Consider the following 24,228-nt stretch of genomic DNA (forward strand, 5'->3'; position numbering starts at 1 on the left):
AAATATATATGATGCATATTTCACAAATGATTTAATATAACAGATTCTTCTGACATTGCCTTTTGATCTTCAATGACAAGAATTTATCGATTAATCAGCTCACCAATCTTGTCTATTGTCAATATAAATATATATATACATACATATAACAGTATCCTGTATTTTGCTGTAAGCGTATTTATATTATATTTAATTTACACTCCAATTATATCCTTATGATTAATATGAGGTCTCAATAAACACCTTGGATATATACATATATATATCTACATATATGATGGCCGTTTCAATTTGTCGACTGATCCCCATGACGATTATCTGTAGCCATATAGGCGGGATGAATATGTGTTTAGTTGGTACGTATGCGTACCAAGAGATTGAAAAAGGAGAAAGGAGGAGTATTTAATTAGCATTTAAATTAAAGGTAACTCTGTTGAATTATGATGAAAATACGGCATGTTACTGAACGGGTAAGTAGGTGTAGATATCTACATTCTTTTAAATGATATATATATATATGTATATATATGAGGATATCATCAATGAAAATGAGGGAGAGACGGTGAGGAAAAAAAGCAATAGGGTGAGCCGAAACGTTAATAATGACTCTTGACCATAGATCATAATTCATTATGAGCTTCAGGTGACTCGAGGTGAGAACGATTCTCAGTTTTATGTACACACAAATACACCATCAGTTTAAATCGGATTTTTTTTAGAGCACGTGGTGCGAGAGCTTTTCTTGTTAGAGTAGCACTCGGCATGAATCCTCGCCCTGGGCGAAAGTATCAGGAGCAAAAGGTACGAGGATTTACTCTCGAGTCCGGTCTCGTTAAAATTCTACCGAGTGCTGTTTATATGTATGTATATATAAATATGAGTGTATGCTGTGTTCGAGAATAGACTTTTATTTTTAGTTTTATTAACAGCCTGGCAAAACGCGTCGACTACTTCCAGCAGAAGGTGATTGTAAAACTGACGCCTTTATTTTCTCACAAACGAAATACATGTCACTCATCATCTGTTACTTATATAGCTAAGAGTAAATAACATCATAAATTAATATTAAAAGGTTTATTCCTATTGGAAGATACTTAACAAAGTGTCATAATATTAACACATAATATTAAAAAGTAAACATAATTTATGAATTTGAATTAATACCCTGTAAAAAACGCGGTGTTAGAATGAAATAACACCGTTGCAGGCGGTGTTAAATCGGTGTAAAAAAAATTCTATGAGGTGTTGAAATTTAACACCTACACCACTTGGACTTACGCCGTTTTTTTGCAGTGTAAATCAGGTATTTAAATTTACCGGGTGATTATTTTATAATCGATAAGTTTACAATTATCTGAGTATATATTTTTGCCGTCACATGGACGAGACTCTTGAGATTATATACCGACAAAAGCGTTAAGTGGTTAAGAAGAGTAAAAATATCGATGGCACGACTCCCCTGCAAATACTCTATTTCACAAGGGAAGGAAAGAATATGGGATTTTATCGGGTGTAAGACTTCTCTGATACGCTGCCGGTGAATTGGCTCCATATCATGTTCACCATCAAAACTTAGTGTCAAATCGTTTTCCAGATTCTCTCACGCGAGGAGCGCTGAGCTAACTTAACTAAAGTAGTGTACTAACTCACCCCAAGCATTTTACAGTATACTTTATATGTGCAGAAAAAAAATATTTATGATTTTTAGGTGTAGGACCGCCATCACGTGGTCCGCGACACAGCTTCCACATCCCAGGAAGAGCAGATCGGAGCTTCAAGTGTAGAGAAAGAAGGGGATGATGCTTTCATAAGTTATTGATTGGCGACAGTGAGAAGGGTGGAGTTGGTTGGTCCGTCATCACCATGGATACGGAACCTGCGCTCTCTGGCGAAAACGGTTACCTTAATGCCCGGGAATTACGCCACGTGATTTCATCATTTCTAGTGCATGGAGGATCGTTTTAGCCGTAATGTAATTTCGCTTTCCACTACGTCCCCACAGTTAATTGTTCTCTTCTGCAAACGCTGCAGTTAATTCACTGCTTCCTTCCAAGTTATAACCTCCGAGTCGATTAATCAATTTTTTTTTCCCCAACTTATATACCATATATATCATACATTATACGAAATTTCATATTAACAATAGCATGACGATTTAAACGCTTAAGATTTATGCAATTGTGTAGTCTGCTATACGTACTAACGCACGTACAAACTGAGGATCGCGTGGTCGCTAGGGGGCGCGGACCACCCCCATGGGGGCTGTACCACCCGAGTTCGCATTAGCTAACTGCGCCCTGATTCGCCAACACATTGATCTGGAAAAGGCGCTAACTTTCCGGGCATTAGCCCAGAAAACTCTCTTTCAGGAATCCTCGATTTACTTTTTGCAAGTTGTTTTCTCGATGCTGTAAACAGCTTTAGAAGAAGTAGAGATGATCAGCATCTTCTCAAGCCATCCATGTTCTTGTCTATATAATAGAGCAGTTAGATGTTTTTGTATTTAAAAAAAAAAGGTCACTTGGAAATATGTTTCCAAGTTCGACATATGCTGTGACACTTGACGCTAAGTCGTTTCCACGAAGTAATAAATGGCAATTTTGACAGAGCCTTTTTATGGGCGTGGTTGACTCAAATGAAGCCTTTGTGTTATTCTAGAAGCCGTGGTATTTAAAACTCATACTGATTTACTGATCGTCTCATTTTTCTATCTGAGCGCACACTTAATGGGCCCATAATGACCTGAAAATACCCTACGCCCATACTCGATTGTCCGAGAATAATATATTCTAATGGTTATAGTAAAAAAAAATAAAAGACAGAGAGAATTGTAGCCTATTCAGAAAGAAAAGACCGTGAAAAATGTTTCGCGCACTGGTTCCCGCATTTACGATTTTCCTGATGCGTTACTGAAATCGTTTGTCTACTCGTAAAAGCCGCGCAAACGATTTTATGGTGTTTCCAAGATATTACAGACTTTAAAATAAAATAAAAAAAAAAAAAAAACAAGGCTTAGTTATGTGTTTGAAGCGAAAGAAATAAAATAGTAGTAAAGAAAATTGGATCGGCTGAAGGAAACGATTTTAGTTCTTTGGACGGGTGTCGCTCGGGTAGATCGATTCGGTAGCAGAGTATATATATATAAACGTCGTAAATTCATTAATAAATTATCCCCCGAGCCAATTATAATTCTGTCGAATTGCACAGGCGGTCGTGAGGTCAATAAATCTCGAACGAAACAACCCGAATGCGACCGTCGCGCGTCCCTTGCCGATTTTATTCGACTGATGCATTATAAAGTCACGTGTACACCTTTCTCGCCTTCTGTTTATATTCTGCTGCTTCAATATAACACTTATTGCTCCAATAATTTCTTTTTTTTCTTCATTTTATATTTATCCAAGAGCCGTACTAAAATAATAATTAAATAATGTTTAAATAAATTTATAAATTCATCAGTGAAAATATAATCTGATTAAAGACCTGAGTAATTGAGTGATCGGGATGATGACTTACGGAACAAGATGAGGCGAGATTTTAATGATCAGTGGACAAGTAAGGGCCCGAGTTGATGCGAAAAATAAAAAGTAATCGCCGCAACTTTTTTGAAATCCTCTCCATCAGCTGGAAAACGAATAAGATACCGAGTAAACGAGAGACGAGATTCCTGACAAGTGTCGTGGGCTGTCTGTTGTCTCGTTATATACTTTATGTATCCACTTGCTGCAATATTTCTGAGCGAATCCAAGCCACGCGACTCATAATCAGCTTTATTCGTCATCAAAGTCCTAATCATCTAAACCAATGAGTAGCATTTTTCGATAGCCTAGAATTTAAAGTCTAGATTTTAAATGTATAAGCGTTAAATGATTCTGGCGACTTGATGAATCAAAAGTATATTTTTATTAATACATACCTTGATAATAAAGTTTTTTTGACCACCCTTTAGTACGTGTAGCAGGAGAATCGTTTTTAAATTCTACGAAGGGATCAAGTCTGCGATGGTAGTGGTGGCAGTACAAGTGTACGAGTGTAGGTTAGCATCGAGACACACGTTCTGCTGGGCATCCGTTCGGAACCGAAGCCCGTTTCTTTTTTTTTGCTCAAAATCAATTTGTAGTGCACAGTCGATTAATTTTCAGGACCTAACCAGGTGGCTAAAGTCCCTCGGGATCGCTGATTTCAAATGCAACGATTATCGTCAGTAAGTTAATAATCCACGGGTCAATTAAATTAATAAAGTTTTTGTAATTGCTCATCAGACAGATCTATATAAATATGTAATTGTGATATTTATATAGCTGTTGAAGTTGAGAAGGTGAAGTTTCCACGCAAGCGTGGGTAAAATCTTAGGAATTCACAGCGGCGGAAGTCGTAACTCTGATGGGCAACAATTTTCGCTAAAGGAAACAAATAACCGAGCGATTCGACCTAAGAACCGATCGGGTCTTGAAAGCGGACTCGGTTGGGTTTTAAAAATCTAAAGTGAGTAAGAAAACTGGCATTAAAATAAAAGGGGTGAAAACCAACAGAAGACCGTTCGAAATGAGCCGTTTTGTTGGGCGGAGACGCGAATCTACAGACGGTTGAACGCGCTAAGCAAACAGTAGTTTGGCTGGCGGTCGTTATTTTCCGCGGTGTTGAGAAGAGGCAATCGATGTTCCCGCGAGCATGAAGAGTTAAGAGAAATAGTTTGAAATATAAAAAGGTTAATAAAAATAAACAGCTTGCTGGCATGTATACCGCAAGTAAAACGTGCATTGAGCAGAGGAAGATCGTCGGGCTCTATGATGACGAGCAGGTGAAAATTGCTGGTTTTGTTGGATCGTTCAGAGGAGTCAAGCCGAGAGATGTATCGATGCTTCTCAACTTGAGTTTTATCGACGCAAATTGGCTTGGAAAGCCAAGAGGCCTCTACTAAGTCGTGTGCGCGTACAATCGTTTCAAGGCTCTACTTGCATTGCACTCTTGCCTTTTATTCACCTCGTTCTTTATATATTTCTCTGCCTTCTCTTGTAACTTGTTGAAAAATCCTTGGGCCATGATTTTATACATCTAGAACCATAGCTTGTCATATATTCAAATTAATATTGTTGATAATTTTTGTATTAAAAATTATTTCATTTAATTACGAATCAGGTGAGACTGGGGGAAGTCAAAAAATTTTTTTCGCCCAGAAATCCTTTTTTTCTGAGCACAAAATGATGATAGTATTTTACAGCGTGAGAAAATTGAATGGAAAGATCTTTAGGGATTTGTTGTAAAGAGTAAAATATATAATCGTATATAAATAAATCAAACTCATCTAATATTTAATGAAGCGAAAAATGGTCACGATTAGTAAGTGATCTTATTTCACGACGGACACAATGTCGTGCTTGAGCATAATTCAAAAGATAATAGTTACCAGAGAGAAAAGAAGGTTAGAGCTCTTCTGGGTTGGCTTCCTGGCATCAAGTAGTATCGTGCTCATGCTCAAGTTAGCGTGCGATAGAGCACACGATCTCACCAGAATATAAAACCATAGAATCGCACTAGGTAATTTTCCCCTGGATACCAACTCTCAGTATCTCTCCTTTCCATCGGATCTTGACATTCAATTTGCGACTATATCGAGACTCGGGTATTATCCATGAATCCAGTAGGCTTGAATTCCAGCCTCGATGATATTGCCCCAAGGCAAGCACTTTGCCTTGAATTGCCTCTACGAACCTCGCCTCCTTTGTATCATCAGTCGTCTTTGCCAATCATTTAACTTTGCTTTTTATATTTTATCGTCTACTTACTACCACAATATTATTACCGACCATCATCCAGGATTCTTATTCATCATTCATCAAAATTAACATTTGTTTATTTATTTTATCTGCCTACAAGTAATTAATTGCAATGATCTTATCTGATCGGTCGTTACGGTTATTTACCATTTAATTTATTTAATAATATCACATGTTATATTATAACTCGGGTACTTTGAGCACCAAATATATGTGTATTTATAATGTTTTAGGACAAATATCAAGTCAAAGGATGTGTGCAATTGGCCGTTATCCGATCGAATGGTGATATATTGACGTGGTTGGAATAACAAGGGCGGGGATGTGAGTCTGGATGAATTTCCACCCCTGTGCTGCTATTGAAATTATGTGTGCTCGGATACTGGGATATGCGGAACGGATGAAAGCCGCTTTGTGTGCTGATGGTTCAACGAGCTTAACACACATCTATATACACTTTTCCCCTATACATTATATATTATTCTCAAAACTATATAAAGTATAAACTATCATTCCCGGTAGTTAACTTAAATTGCATTAGGACCTCTTGATCCTCGTCCCGGGTGGGCGTATTGTTGTTCATGGGGTCACCATATTCATATATCGTCTATTCTTTTATCGATATCTGTTTAATGGAACATGTTATGCTGGTTCAATGATGCTGCAACTTTAAATAACATTTTATACTTATACTATCACCGGCATTTGTTCCGATTAAATAAACAATACAAATATTTAACAAAACAATAAATGGATTTTCAGTAGCTAAACATTTTATGACTGACCGATCTATGAAGATAATTTATTAGTTCATTTCATGACTAGTCACATCTTGATTTGTGATAATAATGGATATAGAATACAGCCAGTTAATGTGTTGCAAAAAGTCAGGATTTTATTTAAATTCGAATTGACTCCGTCACTCGAAGTTTCGGGGTAAAAAAAAATTACTGAATACGAAGTAAATAGGGAATTTTTTTTCAGAATTGGAGTCAACACTGGTTGAAATAAAATCTGGATCACTCCGCTGAAAAACAATCTCCTTTTTTACTTCATATCCAAAGTGATTTTGTTTTTATCCCGGAGCTTCGAGTGGCGGAGTGAAATTGAATTTTAAAAAAATCTGTAATCACTGAAAATTAACCCCGAATTTTCAGATATCTGATGACATTAGTTGCAGACTGGTAAGAAAACGTCATATGTACATGTAAAATGAAACCGGACTAATAAGCTAACAACGTCAAATAGATCACATAGGCTATGAAATGTTGAATTATGGAATCCTATTATTGATAAATAAGTGGATTAATTATACAGAGTAATAAAGAAAACATCAGTGACTAAGCATAAGCATAAGTTATAATTCAGGAAATGGCAAATGGGAACCATATAGCAAACGTCGTCTGGGAATTGGCGCGAGAATAGCGTTTATTCAGAACGTAAAAGTAGCGATAAAACTAGGATTCTGACAGGACACAAGGATTCTTGGCTGGCAGTATGCATATTTTCTTGTTCCCGTACTCTCATATCCCGTTTTACTACCCTTGTCCTGGAAAAATGACAGTTAATAAATCGTCGCTGAGATAAATAAAGAATATCAGTGCGCGTGAGGAATATTTTGGTGTCTTATAGACTGTAGACTATACTACATCTCAGACCAGCATATCATCTGGGGATGAAAAGAGGACAAGGGAGAGTTATCATGCAGTTCTTCATATTCTATGTGTTGATCTTAAACTCAAAACGGAATTCGAGAAATATCTGTGAGATAAATAGCTCTGCATATTGCTTTGAATTGTCCTTTCTATTTTTTTTTTTTTTTTTTTTTTTTTTTTATTATTAGACTAGAGTTTCCAAGTAAACTTTAAAAAGTGTATTCAATTATCTAAATTGACTGAATTATTATTATTAAAATTTAAAAAAAAAAAGAATGACGTGTTGAAAAAAACGACTTAAAGTTTATCTTAATTTTAACACACATGTTTTCTATTCTTACATCCGATGATTTTATTCTCAACTATTTTATTAGAGGGGAATTGCTCATGACAATGATACGTTTACTGTATAAACAACATCAACTGTATGGTGTATAAAGATGTATTTTTACAAGGGGTGTATACACCATTCAAACGCCTTTATCATCATCCAGGTGCGAAAGAAAATAATAAATTTAAAAACGATTGAAAAAAATTTAAGTTCTGTTTTTTTATGTCTTGCATCAAAAGTTCCCGCAACAGATGTCATCTCACTTGATAAATTTTCTCAAATTTATCAATCCCGATAACGAGCGACGCGCGTTAATTCAAAACACATTTTCCTTAGACATCAAAAGTTACTATCCTGTTTTTAGATTTTTAAATATTTATGTCACTGGTCCAACACCTCTTATCTTGTGATAACAAGTTTATAGGTATCATCATGTTACAGCCACACAGGCAGTGTCCTTTGACGTGATCGTCGCGTGCGTCTTTAAAGATCGTCCCGCCACGCCTATTACTCAAAAAACGATAGATTTAACAACTTTCACTATCTTTTTAAATGTTTTCACATGTGATTTTATGTTTTTGTCGGATTACACTAAAGATTTATTCTTTGAATTTATTAAATAAAATCTGTATGTTTTTTATCATGAATTTATATTTACAACTAAATTATCTGTTCTATTTTTTAAAAATATTCAAATTCAAATTCAATTGATTTTTTAAAATATTTAAATTTATTCCCTAAACTCTTATCTACTTTTTTTACTCTTAATGCCTATTTTATTATATTATATCTTTTATAATGTTAATTATATATTTTAAAAAAGTTATAATTTATATATTATTATTTTTATTTCAAGTTTCCTGCGCATGACATATTTTGACACCCAATATATCATAATCAAGTTTTAAATAATTAATTAATTAATTTTCAAATATAATCATAATTAATAAAAATTTGAATAATTTATTCAAAAAAAAAAAATTACCAACAATACGATACCTGACCTTTCACATCAATAACTTTAATCATTTAATTAATTTAAATTCTCCGTATTTATAATTTAATTAAAGTTTTTTTTTAAAATTACTATTAAAATACAAGAATATTAATTAACGTGTTTATGTAATTGACGCTCGTTTATTAAATATTTAAAATAAGTAACAGTAAATGTCATATTACTTGCCAAGTATTTAATTAATACGGACCGATAATGTCTTACAAGATATGAAACGCATAATTTTAAAAAAATTAATAAGCCGGACTAATTAAACTACTCACACATACTTTTAGTTTATGTATGAGTAAGAGCTTCCGATTGCCGTTGTAGAAAATATTTAAACACATAAAATAAATACTGCGAAAGTATAAACGTGAATGGGATCAAATATTTAGTAGCCCCGAGCAAATAAAGGGGTTGTGTTTATAATAAAATAAAACACGCACTTAAATTAGACAAGTTTTTAATTCTATTACTATAAGCACGTATATATTGATATAAATATAAATATATGTGTTATAAGAGCTTGTTTGAAAATGGGTTCTTTTTAAAAGCTTTTTACCTCAACAAAGTCGTGCGCACATCTGTAACGTATAAATGACTAAGATACTCGAGATAATCAACATATATACAAACATTTTAAAACCCGTATGAATTCTAATGCATCCCTCTAACATGCTCACACATCTTTCGCGCTTTCACTGGGAGATAGGTTTAAACAAGGGTCTGACAAGCTCGTTGCTGGTGTTATTTATCGGCTTTGCTCTGCGCATCTTTCATACAGCGACGAGAGAGAAACTTAAGATGATGCTGACTTTATATATATATATACATATGTATGTGTATGTGTATATGGATGCGTACTCTATATTGGATGCTACACACTCAACAGTGGCGAGAAGAAAGATAAGAAGACGCCAATGATAATGATGATGAACGCTTATAACGCGCGCACGTGGTAAAAATTTATATATTTTTTTTTAATCCGGTGTCAGCCATTACTTAAAGTGTAATCCAAGTATGTACATCTTACAAGGGATGCGAGTACTTCATTTGCTTATCCTTTCTTTCTTCAATCTATTATAATAATCTTATATCCACAAATGTTTTTTTAAATTAATGTATTACTGTCAGCTTGAGTATTTTTTTTTTTTAATTTTTAAATTTATTTTTTAAGACTTATTTTAAATCATTTTTATTAATGACAAAATATTTATTTTTTTATTATTATTTGGAATTTTTTTCGACGATACACAAAAAATGCACCATCTTACCCCAGAGACAGATCAAACCTGATATATTTTTAGTTTTTTTATGGAATAATTCATTGTTCGTGTACCGGTAGGAGCAAATGACAGTCGAGCAAAACAGTTGGATTAATTATTTGACAGACGATAGTATAAAACTACATGATACCCAAGTTAGCAGACGTCTAATAATTTTTGAATTTTTTTTTAAATGATAAATTATAAAAAAAAAATATTTCGAAAAATTGCACCTATAGTTTTTTAAATTCTCTATATGTGCATATTTTTCTTTTTTTCTTTTTTTTTTAAATTAAATTGTAGAAGAAAAAATTCAAAATTTTGTAACTCGGCTAAAACTGCGATTAGAAATAACTAATTGACGTCAATTCGTATGAATGAAAATTATAAAATAAAATACGTTGGGCTATCAAATATTTTTTTTAAAATGATCAATATTGTTACCGTGATGACATACTGTGTGTCTGTATTAAATGAGAGTATAAAAAATATATGTGCTGGATAATTTCATATAAATTTTGAAATAAATTTGAATTTTAATAAAATTGACTCACCATTCGCTGATTTTTTTTGTCATGTCTTCGATGATAGCAGAAAATCATTGATGTCGTCGAGGAAGAAGACAAAAGATCACTAATTAATTGTTCAGTCAGTTTTTATTTTCACTATTTAAAAAAAAATCACTACGAAAATAAAACCACTCATTATTAAAATTAAACTTTACTCACGATTATACAATGAAACCACTCACGATTCAAATTAAACTTCACTTTCTATCAAAATAAAATATCACTTTTTATTTAAAAAAAAATTTCACTCACTATTTAAATACTTCACTTAATTACTCACTTACTGATCAACTACTGCACTACTGACTAAAAAAAAATTAAACTGAATTCCACGATTTCGATTATCGATTTTACTCAAATTTAAATATCACATTCGATTTTTTTATCTCGAATCGAAACTCAAAATTTCAAGTGAAAAAATGGCGGAATATTCTTGAATGACATGACAAAATTTAAACCAAAATTTAAAAAAAAAAAAAAAAAAAAAAAAATGTAATTGTTAATTGAAAAAAAAAATTAATTATTTCAATAGATCTTTAAAGTAACAAAAATTAAATTGAGCTGAGGATAAAATATTTGAATATAATAATAAAGTAAATAGAAATAATAGAAGCCTTTAGACAAAGAAATTCCAAGACTTCTACCCCGCCATTTTTCCACGAAATTATCGATCGACTCTTCACTTTATTTACTCGTTAAAAATAAAAAAAAAAATCTTACTTTTTTTCACTGCACTAAATACTGACTGAATGTTACTACACATTTATTTACTCACTTCTACTTCTCTTTATTCCGGTATTTTTTTTTTTTTTGTACAATGACCGATCCATTGTTGCCCCGCACTTTTTTTCAAACGCTATTATAACGTGATTAAAATTAAATAATAAATATCTGTCTTTTATTTAAAATTAATAACAATATTTCAATTAATAAACTCATTTAATTAATTATTTATTTAATTAAATCAAGCGAAATTACCGGAGGTGTCGACAATGGCAATGATGAAGCACTAATGAGCATCAATATGAAGTTGGCTAGCTTCATTATTTTCATGGTCTCCCATTGGTTTAAATTTTTGAAAATTACCGAATCAAATAATTTACAAATAAATCGGCAATTGATCCTGAAGTTAGACAGTTAGCAATTTTCGGATTTTTTTTCAACAATTTGAATTTTAAAAAAATAAAACTATAATGCATATGTAGAAAATTTTAAAAAATATTGGCGCGATTTTTTAAAATACTTTTTTTTTATAATTTATCGTTTATAAAAAAATTAAAAAATTATTTGACGTCTGCTAACTTCAGGATCATAGTTAGCGAATGGTTTGTCGCTAATGAAATTTAAAAAATTTTAAACTGGCCAGTGTCTTCTGGGTGAATTTTAAATTACGGAGACTTAAATTTTGATAAAAACAGACTCAATGTTCGGTGTAGTATCAATATACTGAGTTTGATTATTGATAATATTTTAAATTCATTGCAATTTAAATAAATCAAATTATTATGTGAAGTGTTGATTTGTGATAATAGTAAAGTGATTTAATTATTTTTAGGTCATAAATGAAGTAAGTGGTTGTGAAAAATTAAAAAAAAAAAATTAAAAAATGGTGAGAGTTTGGTGTCAGTGTAAAAATTCCTGGTTTATTTTATTTTCTTCAAAATTTTTGATGTTACAGATAAATATATTTTAGGCGGGAAGTTACAAAAGGAAAGAAAAATTTAAAAATTTAATTTTCTATGTCAAATGTTGAAACTTTTCATCACCAATAGTAAATTGTGTAACCACATAATTAGTAGGTAACATCGTTATCTAGCAATTAACTTTTTAAAAATAACTTTAATCATTTAATTACCCATGTACTCGGACATGTTTAGAATCGATCTCTGCATTCAAAATAAATTATCAAGAAAAAGTAAATCTACACCTACACTCAGCGCTAAGTGATTACACCACCTTTATCTACTCCAATAGCTCCACATTAATTTGAATACTTATCTACCTGTCTCAAGTTCCATGTTTACGCACAGGCTACAAACTTCCTTACATGCAGCAATATGATTAAACGATTCAATATCCAAAATTTAAAAATAACTAGTGCAAAAATTCAATTGATATTGCAAAAAGTTTCCTAAGGTAAGTAAAAATTTATTGAGGTAAAATTTTTTGTTCCTAAAAATCCTTTTTTTGTGCAGGCATTGGTCTAAAAAGTAAAATAAAACAAAGAATTCTTTGTTGTTGTAATACAGAGGTGCAGGCATCATCAGAACGGTCGTTGGTCGTTGGCTCGCGACCCTCCAAATGGCAGTTAACGCCACGAGGACAGATTTACCACGAAATATCCCCAGGGACTTGTCCCCGTGACTGAACGTACCCTTGGGTACGCGTACGCTCATACATGCGAATCGAGAAAATTTAAGCTACCCTTCCGATTTAACAGCTCAGAGTACAGTGTTTGGCCTCATCGTTTATAAACTCTCTTGTGTAGACTGCCCGCGAGTTTAAAACACGCGGTAAACGAGCGTCCATCATCAGCGTGTCGTCCTCGTTATGCTTTTAATCGTTTCATCAACTTGTTGTTATCACGCGCCCGGGACGCCATTTTTATATCACCAAAGCGGTGATACGTTACATTATATATATGTATATGTATATGTATATATATATGTAACTGATAACGCTGCTACTGCTGTTGGGGATTGCGAATAAAAATTGAACAGACAATAGCAAATATTGAGGGTGGATATGTGCATTGTTTGCTTCAATCCGTTTCGAGATTTATGTATTTTTATTTTTCACGCTTTACGTATTGTTATTTTATATTTTTCATTTTATTCCATTATATTTTTTTTATATTATTTTTATAAATTTTATTTGTTATCAGGATTTTCCGATTTCACAGCGATACCCATCATCAACACGCCATACAATTGAAGAACATACAAAAGAAAATAAATAACAGAACAAAAATTTTTTTTATTATTATATATTTTCCAGGAAAATAAAATACCAACAAAATGTTATTTAAATTATAATGAGAGAAAAACATATAATATATAATAGTGAAATAGAAAGGAAAAATAAATGGTAAAAAAAAAGTAAACTTTGATTTTTATCCGGTTAAATTATGTCTTTATTAGTTGAGCCAATGACTCTAACGGTTTTCCCCTGTGACGATGAACCGCAGGTGTCCTAACGAGTGAAAAAAAATCTGTTGGCCTGTGAGTAAGACAGAGAAAAGTCCAGAGGGAACAAAGGAAAAAAATAAAAAGGTTGTACGATACCATGAAATGTACGAGATACTAGTCGCTCATTATTCACCTCAAGCTCTCACTCAGATATCACGATCAGCCAGAAAGGATCGTTTTCATCGTTACCCTTGTTAATTTTTGTGGTCAGTATCAAATGTTTTGTTTGAGATACCTACTTGATTATGGAACCTTTTCATGTATATAAATATAAATTCATTTTAATTTTTTTTTAGCTTTTCCTGGTACCGAGTATTTAAGTAGACTTGTAAAAGATCGAGAGTGTCTTCGGACCTTTCGAGTGAAGAGCGATTTTATTTAAATCCAAATTTACTTGGACGTTCAGAGTTCTGGAGTTTTAAAAAAATCACTCTACCCATGGGAAAAATACTCTTTTAAAATGAATCAGTAAAAAGTACTTCGATCAGTGAAGATTCAGGACACGAATAGTCCCAAGTATATCAATAATTCAATCAGTGATAGGGAAAAAATTTTCGGAGTGAACGTGGACTAAATGTGAGTGAATTCAAATTTCAATAAAATCCGTAATCACTCCGAATTAACTCCCGATTGTTTGCTGTATGAATACTCATTAATTTGCAGTACTTTCCACTGATTTTAAAAAAGTCGGGAGTTTTTTCAGCAGTGATCTAGATTTTATTTAAATTTGCATTCACTAATTCAGAGCGTCAATATTAAAATAAACTTCCCTTGGAAGTCAATTTTACTCCAAGGAGATTTAATGAACACAGTCATGCTCCGCATTGAATCCACGTTCACTCAGAAAATTTTTTACAGCCTAAATAACCACTTAGTTAAATACAAATGGCTGCAAGATTAATGTGAGCTGTTAACTGCTAATTGAAAAATTTACCAGGTCATAACGATGAGTTGTTAAATTTAAAAAATGACCATCCTTGAATTTCAGAAGGACGAGAAAAGTAAATGGTCATCGAGACAGCATACCCGCAATATCTTCACATCGGGGGTGCACTCGAGTTTGAATACCCGTAGGTAATGTCTCAAATAACACAAAACCTATTGACTTGGATATATTTGTCGCCGTTAGGGGGTGCGGCACAATTTCAAGCTTCACAGGAGGTCCAAAGAAAATTTTTCCTACTCTCGGTCCATTGTATGAAGAAAACGTTTATCTAGTGGCTTCGGCTCGTGACTCGCACGCGCTTTTTAAATAAAAATACAAGTTAGTTTATTTATTTCCTACAGTTATTTCTTTAATTTGACGTCTAAATTATTTTTATTTAAATACTCACTTCACAGCTTAATTATATTTTTAAATTTTAAACCCACGTATTTTATTAAAATTTTTTTCAATGCTTACATTAAAAAATAATTTATTGTCTAAATAAATATTAGTCATTATTTGTCAAAATTATTATACAATAGTCAGTAAAAGGGGATCAAAATGTCGCGATACTCTTTAATGGAGATAACGATAACATCACCCCTTATTCCATAAGTACATGATCTACGCGCGCTTACTATACCAGTCTCTTACAATTTTTCTCCCGTAATTTTCAATGCATTTTATTTAAAAAAATTAAATATATGACACGACAAAAAAGTCATTTTATTTAAATAGTCAGTTAGCATTTTCTTTTATACTCTTTAAAAAAAATTATAATTTAAAGTGTTTCGAGCGGGAATTTTCAGCGGGTATATTTAAAATATTAAATAACAAAAATGAAAGGACAGATAAGATTGATATTATTCATAACTGAGGTATTCACACCCTAATCGAAATGACGAGGACCATTAAATCGGGCCGCGCCTTAATAACCGGGAACAATGTTCCATGTGGTGATTTGTCATCTAGAAATTGAGTCGTATGGAATAGTGATATAATATAGAAGTAACATAATGTATGTGTGTATAGATGGCTACGGAGGACAGAAGATAGACGATAGCAGCATCTGCAGCTTTCGTCTCTACCCTGGATCAGGTCTCACCCCCTATTGTTCATACTAGTTTGGGACGATTGCTTGCACACCATCATGGCTGCTAATCATTAATATATGGCTGGCATAACCATTGTTGCGAATTAGGTTGCATTGAACGGAGCATTGTCAGGGTCTACGGGGGGCTGTACTCTCTCTTTTCTATATTATACAATGACTGTCGCGTGTTGGTACGACCCTTCAGCCAACCGCGTTTTAATAAACTGTACAAGCTAAAATTTAATCGTCCGGAATGCCCTTTGTTGTTTTTATTCTCAAGGAGTTCCTGTAAATATTTGTTATTTTATATTTTAAAATACATTACCAATAATCTATTTTATTAAGAGAATCAGGAAAAATTTTTTACAGATATATTTTAATGACAAAATTAGTTGATGTTATTTTATTTGGTATCAGTGAAAAGGTCTTTACTTAAATTTGTACCTTTTCATAATTTTTGATGTTTTCATGCGTTAGTTCAATTACTATTCTGTAAAAAAATAGTCCAGAATTTTTTTTTTTAACGGCAGCTGAAATTTTTTTTTCTTCACTTTGAATTTTATTCAAAAACTTACGACTTCCTTAAATCCAGTTTTGCTCAACCCTGACTCCCCGATGAATTTTCCGCTTGAATGTGCAGATATGGTACAAAAAATGACTGACATAAAATTTTTAAATATTTTGAAGTTAAGAACTTTAATTTTTTTGAATCAATGACAACCCGTAGGTAAATCTTTGAAATTTTATTTAAAACAAAATATATTAGATGACTTATAGAAAAAATTTGACTGTAATTTTTTTTATAATTTCATAATTAAACGAATTTCTAAATCAATGAGTTTGGAAATTAGTGACAAGATTTGTCTTATTAAACTTTAATGAGAGTAAAAATAAAAAAAAATCTGATAGTTAATTGGTAGGGCTTTGAAAAAAAAACTAAATTTAAATAATATTCGATAGATTTGGTAATGAACCGGACAGTTACGCAGTGACTCGTTGTTCGTTTTAAATTAACGAATTTAATTTTCTTTTTTACAGACAATTAAAATATTTAAATTTAATAAATGTCAAGATTATATTTGATTATAATACTAGCAGTAGCAAGAATTCATTATTTAAAAATTTTGATATTGAGAGCGCATTAATTTTTATTAATAAATTTGAATTAAATATTCTTTATTTGAATGCATAATTTTGAATAATTACCATAATTTAAATTAATTTTATTTCAAAATTATTTAATGACTAGGAAATTTATAATTGTAACTAATTTATATAAAATTAATTGCTGTCAATCATAAATTTATACTCAACGAGAAAAACATTTTTATTTTTAGCGGAAACTATAAATCTGTAGAAAAAAAATTTTAACTACAAAATTAATTGCCCATAAATTTTTTTTTAAAAATCAGTTTAAAATTTTCAAATAAAAAATAATTTTGTAATTTAATTAAAAATATTTTTTCACTAGAATATTGAATTTTGTTTTTTTTTTTTTTTTTTGTGAAAGTCGATGAATTTTTGTATTCAAATTTCCAACCAATCTCGCGCCATCTATTAATAAAATTTGAAACTTAATTATAATTTTGTTTAATGATGAAAACATTAAGTTAAAAACTTAATAACTTTAATTAGCCATTAAAAATTAATTACCGTATATAATTACATAATAACACATTACTATTTAGTGTTGCGCAATTATTTTTTACTACTTATTTTACACTATTAAATAAACTCAATTTAACTTAAACCGGATTTAGTTTAGTAATAAAAATAATTATTCATATTTTCTTTAATTAAAAAAAATATTAATAGCAACTTAATTATAACTTTCATAGTCCATTTAAATTTACCGCCTCCAAGTGCTCTGAAGTCAGTCAGTAATTTTTTCGCCAAACTGATCCTAGATGACAGCATCTGCTGGTTTGATGTTTTTTTGTTTTTTTTTGTAAAAAGTCTTGTCTGAAGTAACCTCCAAAGATCAATTCAAAGTAAACATAAATAGTAATTGCTTGTGTACATTTTTAAATAAAAATTAAGAACAAACTTTTGAAAATAAATTTATATTATTTAAATAAAGTACTTTGTACTTTTAATTATTTCACTAATGATGTAAATTTTTGAATTTCAAATTTTTTATTTATAATATAAGTAAATAATTATTTATTTAATTAACTCGTCTTGAGGTTATAAATCTACGAAAATAAAATAAATAATGACTTCGGTACAAGAAAGTAAGTTTATTTTTTTTATTTTTAAAGAATTAATTTTTTAAAAAATTAAATTTTGAAATTTTAGTACTGAAATTAGCTGACTAATAATTTAAAAATTTTTTTGAACGTAGCAGACATCAAATTTGAAATTTTAAATAAATAGAGTAAATAATTTAAAAAATAATATTTATAAAAAACGCGCTTTATTCAAATTAAAATTTTAAATTTTAAATTTAATATTTAATATTAATAAATTTTTTAAAAATTTTATTTCACTAATTATTTATTCTATTGATAATTTCAAATTTGTCTGTCTGCTACATTCACACTTATTCACAATAAAATTAATTTAAAAATAAATAATTTATTTACTATTTCCAACAGGACTCAAAACAAAGCAAAGAGAATCACGAGACACTTGGAGCACCAGAGAGCAACTTTGTCTAGCATCAAGTGTTCTAAAATCCGGAGATCAAAACTGGATAAGTGTATCCAGATCCCTGAAGCCTTTTGCCGAGAAAGAAGCCCTGAGACCACCAGATTGGTTCTCGCACAAATCCTGTGCCAATCAGTACACTCGTCTCATCGAAAATGTCGACACGCCTAAAAGAAAAAAGCGGGAAAGCGGTGAGACTATCGGCGAGTCAATTGTCAAACGATTGACACAAGAAAGAACCGCCGAGCTAGGTCAGATATTAGCGTTCCAGCGAGACGAGTACCAGCAATTGAAGTCCGAAGTAAATTTGTTGAAATCGGGGACCATCAGTGATGACAAGCTTCAAAAAATGTGGTCTGCTATCGAGCAGGAGGAACGGGAGCAGGAGCAAAAAGCCAAAGCTCACAGTTTGTGGTTGGCAAAGCGTCAGCAGAAACAAGATGTCATAACAAATCAAATAATAGCCTCACCGCTAAAAAAGACTCTGGATCTCAGTAATGATACTCAGGACTCTGAGTCTGCGAACGATGAAGAAGAAAAGAAAAGTCGCGGGCCGTCAACTTTGCTGACGAATCTTTTAAAATCCCCTAGTCCAACGAAACAAATTCAAAACCCAACTTCGACAGCTCAAGTCACTTCTCCAACAATCGCAAGTCTTTTGAGTTCATCTGCGACTGTTCATATGACACAAACTCCTCAGACTGTAACGGCGCCGATTCATCAGCTTGTTACTTCCGTGATCCCTTCTACACCTGAAAGACCTTCTGCAGGTGCTCCCACGCTGTCAATGCTTCTGGCATTGCCTGCAAATTTACCCAAAGGTACTTTACCCGCTTTACCCAGTAGTAAAACTAGTAACGCATCTGAAACTGGAGCATCTCGGTCTACAAGTTCGAAGCAGACTACCCAAGCTCCGGCGATTCAAGTTTCCAATGTGGAGGCGGGTGACATTGATACTGATAATGTCGGAGAAATTATCGAACGTATTGATGATGTCATTGGTAAGGATAAAATTCCTGATGTTATTGATAAAGATGAAATGAATGAAATTATGGAAGATATTGAAGAATTGATCAAAGAAGAAATAACAAAAAGTCCATCGACTTCAGAATCCGCCTCGGTGGTCATCGAAACTTTTCCTGTAGCTCAGGAAAAAACTGAAGAACGATTAGAATCGAAAATTATTGACGAGCCGATTGCGCTGACGGGTTCTCCTGAAAGTGAAATGGCTATTGAAGAAATAGATCAAAGCACTCCGGATATCGCTGAGATTATTGGAACTTCTATTGAGACATCGAAGCCAAAGAATGAAGCGAAGGTTGCGAAGAAGGAAGACGATAGTGAAGAAAATAAGCCGGAGAAAATGAGTAATGAGAGTAAGGAAAAAGACGAAGAAACTGTTGCTGTGGAAAATAAAAGTAAAGAAGAAATAAAAATGATTGTAGATGAAGACGATAAAGTTGATGAAGATAAGGAGAGTAAAAGTAAAGAAGAGATGGATGAAAAATTTATAGAAAATAAAGAAGTGGAGGAGAAAGTTGAGGCTCCGGAAGAAGAGAAAGAAGATGGGGAAGTAGAGAAGGAAAAAATAAATTTAGATGATAAGAGTGAGGATAAAGTTTGTGAAGAAAAGAGTAAGGAAGTGGAGGAAGAGTTGGTGGAAAAAGAAGAGAGTGAGGAAAAGGTGGAAGAAGTGAGTGAAGATGCGGTTGAGGATAAGGCAGAGACGGAAGAAGTAAAGGAAGAAAGTAAAGATGAAGAAGAAGTAAAGGAAGAAGAAAAAATAGTAAAGGAGAATGAAGATGATAAGGGGACTGAGGAATCGAAGGATGAGGTTTTGGATACCAAAGAGAAGAAAATGGAAATGGAAAAAATTGAGGAATGTGAAGATAAAGAGGTGTTGGGTGAAAAAGAGGAGAAAGAAGAAATTAAAGAAGAGAAGGTTTGTTTGGAAAATGAGAAAGTGAAGAAGGAAGAAATAGATGAGAAAGAAGAAGTGAAGGATGTGATAGAAGTAAAAGATTCGAAAGAAGAAATAAAAGAAGATGATCAAAAGGGTGGAGAAGAAGAAGAAAAGGGTGATATGGAAGAAGAGAAAGTGAAAAAAGAAGATAAAGATAAAATTGAAGAAGTAACGCCGGAAAAAATTCTTCCAGAAAAGGTAGAAGATGTTAAGCCGGAAGTTGAAGATAAAATTAGTGAAGAAGAAAGTAAAGTTGAAAATGAAGAATCGGCGAAAGAAGAAGAGGGCGAAGAAAATTATGATGAGGTGAAAGAAGAACCAGAGCTGAAGGAAGAAGAAACGGAAGAGAAAGAAGAAGTGGAAGAAAAGAAAGAGAAAGTTGAAAAGGTAGAAAAGGAAGAAGATTTAGAAAGTAAAGAAGCAGATGATGTCGAGGTTAAGAAGGAAGAATTGATAAGTACACCGGAAAATACTGAAGTTGAAGAAGAATCGTCTCTTATAAAATTGAGCGGCGGTCGCGCTATGAAAACTTATTCGAAAAAACAGAATGTCGCAGTTGACAGAGAGTCTGAAATTGAAAATAGTGGCGAAGAAGGTGATTACCGTAATTGGAAGAAAGCAGTTTTGTTGGTGTACCAGCGATTTACTCAACACAAATATGCTTCCATATTTTTGCGACCTATTACTGAAGATCATGCGCCAGGTTACCACTCCGTGATATTCAGGCCCATGGATCTGTCGACTATAAAAAAAAATATTGAGAATGGAACAATCAGATCCACGATGCATTTCCAGCGGGACATTATGCTGATGTTCCAAAATGCTCTCATGTATAATAAACGGAATACTCTTATCTACAAAATGGCCATGTCAATGCAAGAAGATTGTCTCCAAGAGTTCCAGGTACACATTTACCAATACTCAGTATCTTTGTCTCGTATCTTATCAATTTTAATCTACTTTATTTTTTATCAATTCCAGATGCTAGTGGGAGTAACAAAAGATGTCTCTTTTAGAAGGGAAACAAGAACAGCCGGAAGTAGTAGTAGCGAAGTTAATGAAAGCAATATTTTAAAACGGAAACGGAGTCACATAACTCCCAGTCCTCATGACTCTGAAAGCCCACGAATGAAAAAACGAAAATCGGAAAATGATTAAAAATTACCATCATTTAGTTGCACAGTTTTATTTATCAATAATTTTTTTATTAAAATTTGTATAAATTTAATTGTATTTTTTACTTGAATTATTTTTTTTACTCAAATAAATTTATGAAAAATAAAATTTAATTACCAATTAACTAATTACGCTTAATAAAATTAAAATATATATAACCAATTTAAATTTCCATTATTTTATTGTAAAAATAATTGTAATTAAATAAAAAATTCCTTAAAATTTTTGAAAATAATAATTTCGACTTAACAATTTAGTCAGATTTAAAATTTGATTTCGTCATTCTCAAGTAATTATTACACAGTAAATTACACACGTCCTTGCTTTACTTTTAAGTTGACACTCATCACTAAAAAGAAGACAATGTATTTTGTACAACAATTTTGCACGTAATGTTAAATAATACTAGAAAATTAGAGATTTAATTAATAATTTAATTGTTATGTCAGTATATATTTTATACAATGTACGTATTCTAACATAGTTCATACATTAATTATCAGAACAATTAATTTTTTAATTGATCTTTAGAAGTCATACTCGTGCCAATTAAATTCTTCTCATTCTTCACTTTTGTAATAAATAAGCTTAAGTTTTTTCTCAGTGTTCTATTGACAGTAAGCCCGAAACTTTATAAATTTTTGTATTATTTAGTGAAATATTCTTATACGTCTTTGAAATTTATAAAATTTTAAAGGCGATGGATTTAATCCAGAGAGTTCCGTTGGAAGAAGAACTGAAACGCAATCCTGAGCTCAAGGAATCAGACATAAAATCACTGCAAGAATGGTGTGAAAAGCAGCCGCATTTGCCGAAGATACTCGACAGCGAGCTCGTTTTATTTCTTCACAGTAATTATTATCGAATGGAACCGACTAAGACAACAATCGATACATTTTACACCGTGAGGACTCACGTGCCGGAATATTTTTCTAACAGAGATCCTCTGGAAAATAAAGATCTTCGTCACATTTTTGCAACTGCGTAAGTAATCATAGATATATATATGTATATAAATATATATACTTAATTACTGATTTGATTTTGAACAGAGCATACATGCCATTGGCGGGAGAGACACCAGAAGGTTACAAGATAATTTACGCGCGATTAATTAATTATGAACCGGCAGCGTATGTCTGGAATGACGCCATGAAGTACTGGAACATGGCAATGGATCTCTGGATGTACACAGAAGGTACAATGAAGGGACACATAATAATAGTCGACTTGGCTGGTCTCGCTCTTGGTCACACTGCGCGTCTCAGCCCAATGGGTTTCAAAAAATTCTTTTATTATCTTCAAGAAGGACTTCCGGTTCGTCTTAAGGGTTTTCATTTTTTGAATTCCATTCCAGTGATGGATATTATCATGGGAATGATGAAGCCATTTTTGAAAAAAGAACTCATGGAAATTGTATGAAAAAAAAATAATTATATTTTATTTATATATTTATTTATTTTTAAATTATTTTTTTTAGCTTCACATTCATACCAATAATGAAAGTGCTAAAAAATTCCTACCACTTGATATTTTACCAAATGAGTCAGGGGGTAAAGCCGGGCCATTTATGGAAATGCATGAAAAACATATCAAAAGATTGGAAGCTCATCGTGATTTCTTCTTGGAAGAAGAAACTCGTGCTCGTATTGACGAGTCCTTGCGACCGGGAAAAGCTAAAAGTGCGACAGATCTTTTTGGTGTAGAAGGAAGTTTCAAAAAACTTGACATCGATTAATTTTTATACGTCAATTTATAGTAAAATAAAAATATTTAATTAGTTCTGATAATAATTATTTATTTATTTTAAATAAAATATTCATATTTATTGTTTTTTCTTTTTTAAGTTCGATACTTTTTAAAATATCCCATGATGTTGGCCGCCATTTTGTAGTTTTTGTTTTACATCGTAGTTTTAAAATTTTTTAATTTAAATTAAATGTCAAAATTAATAAGTTTTGTATTTTTAATTATTTTAGTTAGGAAATAATAAAAAATAAGTATATATAAATATAAATATAAAAAATATGAGGAAAAAAATGGAGAATGAAAATGACTGCGACATTTTGACACCGAGTTCTGAAGAAGAAATAGGTTATTGTTCAAATTTATTGAGATCTCATATAAATTGGGAAAAAATCGACCATCAAACTTCAAATTACCCCGTAAGCTTTATACTATTTTATATTTTTTATATTTATATTCAAAATATTAAAACTTCTTGGCGCAAAAAAAAATTTTTCATAATTAAATGAAAGCAAAAATTTCAAGAAATTCATTTTTTCTGTGTAATATTGAAGGTAATTAATAAGTAATTATACTTTTAAGATGAAGATGACTTTGATCTCCGATGATACCGACCAGCAATTTTGGGCAGAAGACGAATTAAGTGGCCGGGAATCTCGAGCGCAGATATCAAAACGCAAAAGACGTCGTAGCTTAGCGCACAGAAATCGGACACACAGAAGTAGATCAAGGATAAATAATTTATCAAGTTCAAGTGGGCTATCTAGCTCACGGAATCCTGCAACCAGCCAAAGAAAAAAACGAAGGAAAAAATTATCGGATGTTAAGAAAGTGCCCGCAATATCCCAGGCGTCAAATAGCAGCTCCAGAAGCGACAAAAAAATTCGCATTTCG

General features: G+C 32.1%; 2 protein-coding genes across 2 annotated transcripts; both read left to right on the plus strand.

The window, feature by feature from the left end:
- Positions 1-443: 443 nt before the first annotated feature.
- On the plus strand, positions 444-23,326 carry LOC103571843 (retinol-binding protein pinta). Its single transcript, XM_008550163.2, has 5 exons — positions 444-470; positions 14,528-14,559; positions 22,306-22,572; positions 22,641-23,004; positions 23,069-23,326. The coding sequence occupies exons 1-5, from the start codon at positions 444-446 to the stop codon at positions 23,324-23,326; spliced, it is 948 nt and encodes a 315-aa protein (XP_008548385.2).
- LOC103571845 (bromodomain-containing protein 8) lies at positions 17,771-21,749 on the plus strand. Its single transcript, XM_014442027.2, has 3 exons — positions 17,771-18,034; positions 18,398-21,315; positions 21,394-21,749. Exons 1-3 carry the CDS (start codon positions 18,016-18,018, stop codon positions 21,568-21,570), a joined length of 3,114 nt encoding a protein of 1,037 aa, XP_014297513.1. The 5' UTR covers positions 17,771-18,015; the 3' UTR covers positions 21,571-21,749.
- Positions 23,327-24,228: the final 902 nt, after the last annotated feature.

This window comes from Microplitis demolitor, chromosome 10 (assembly GCF_026212275.2).
Source record: "Microplitis demolitor isolate Queensland-Clemson2020A chromosome 10, iyMicDemo2.1a, whole genome shotgun sequence".
In the NCBI taxonomy this organism is placed as follows: domain Eukaryota; kingdom Metazoa; phylum Arthropoda; class Insecta; order Hymenoptera; family Braconidae; genus Microplitis; species Microplitis demolitor.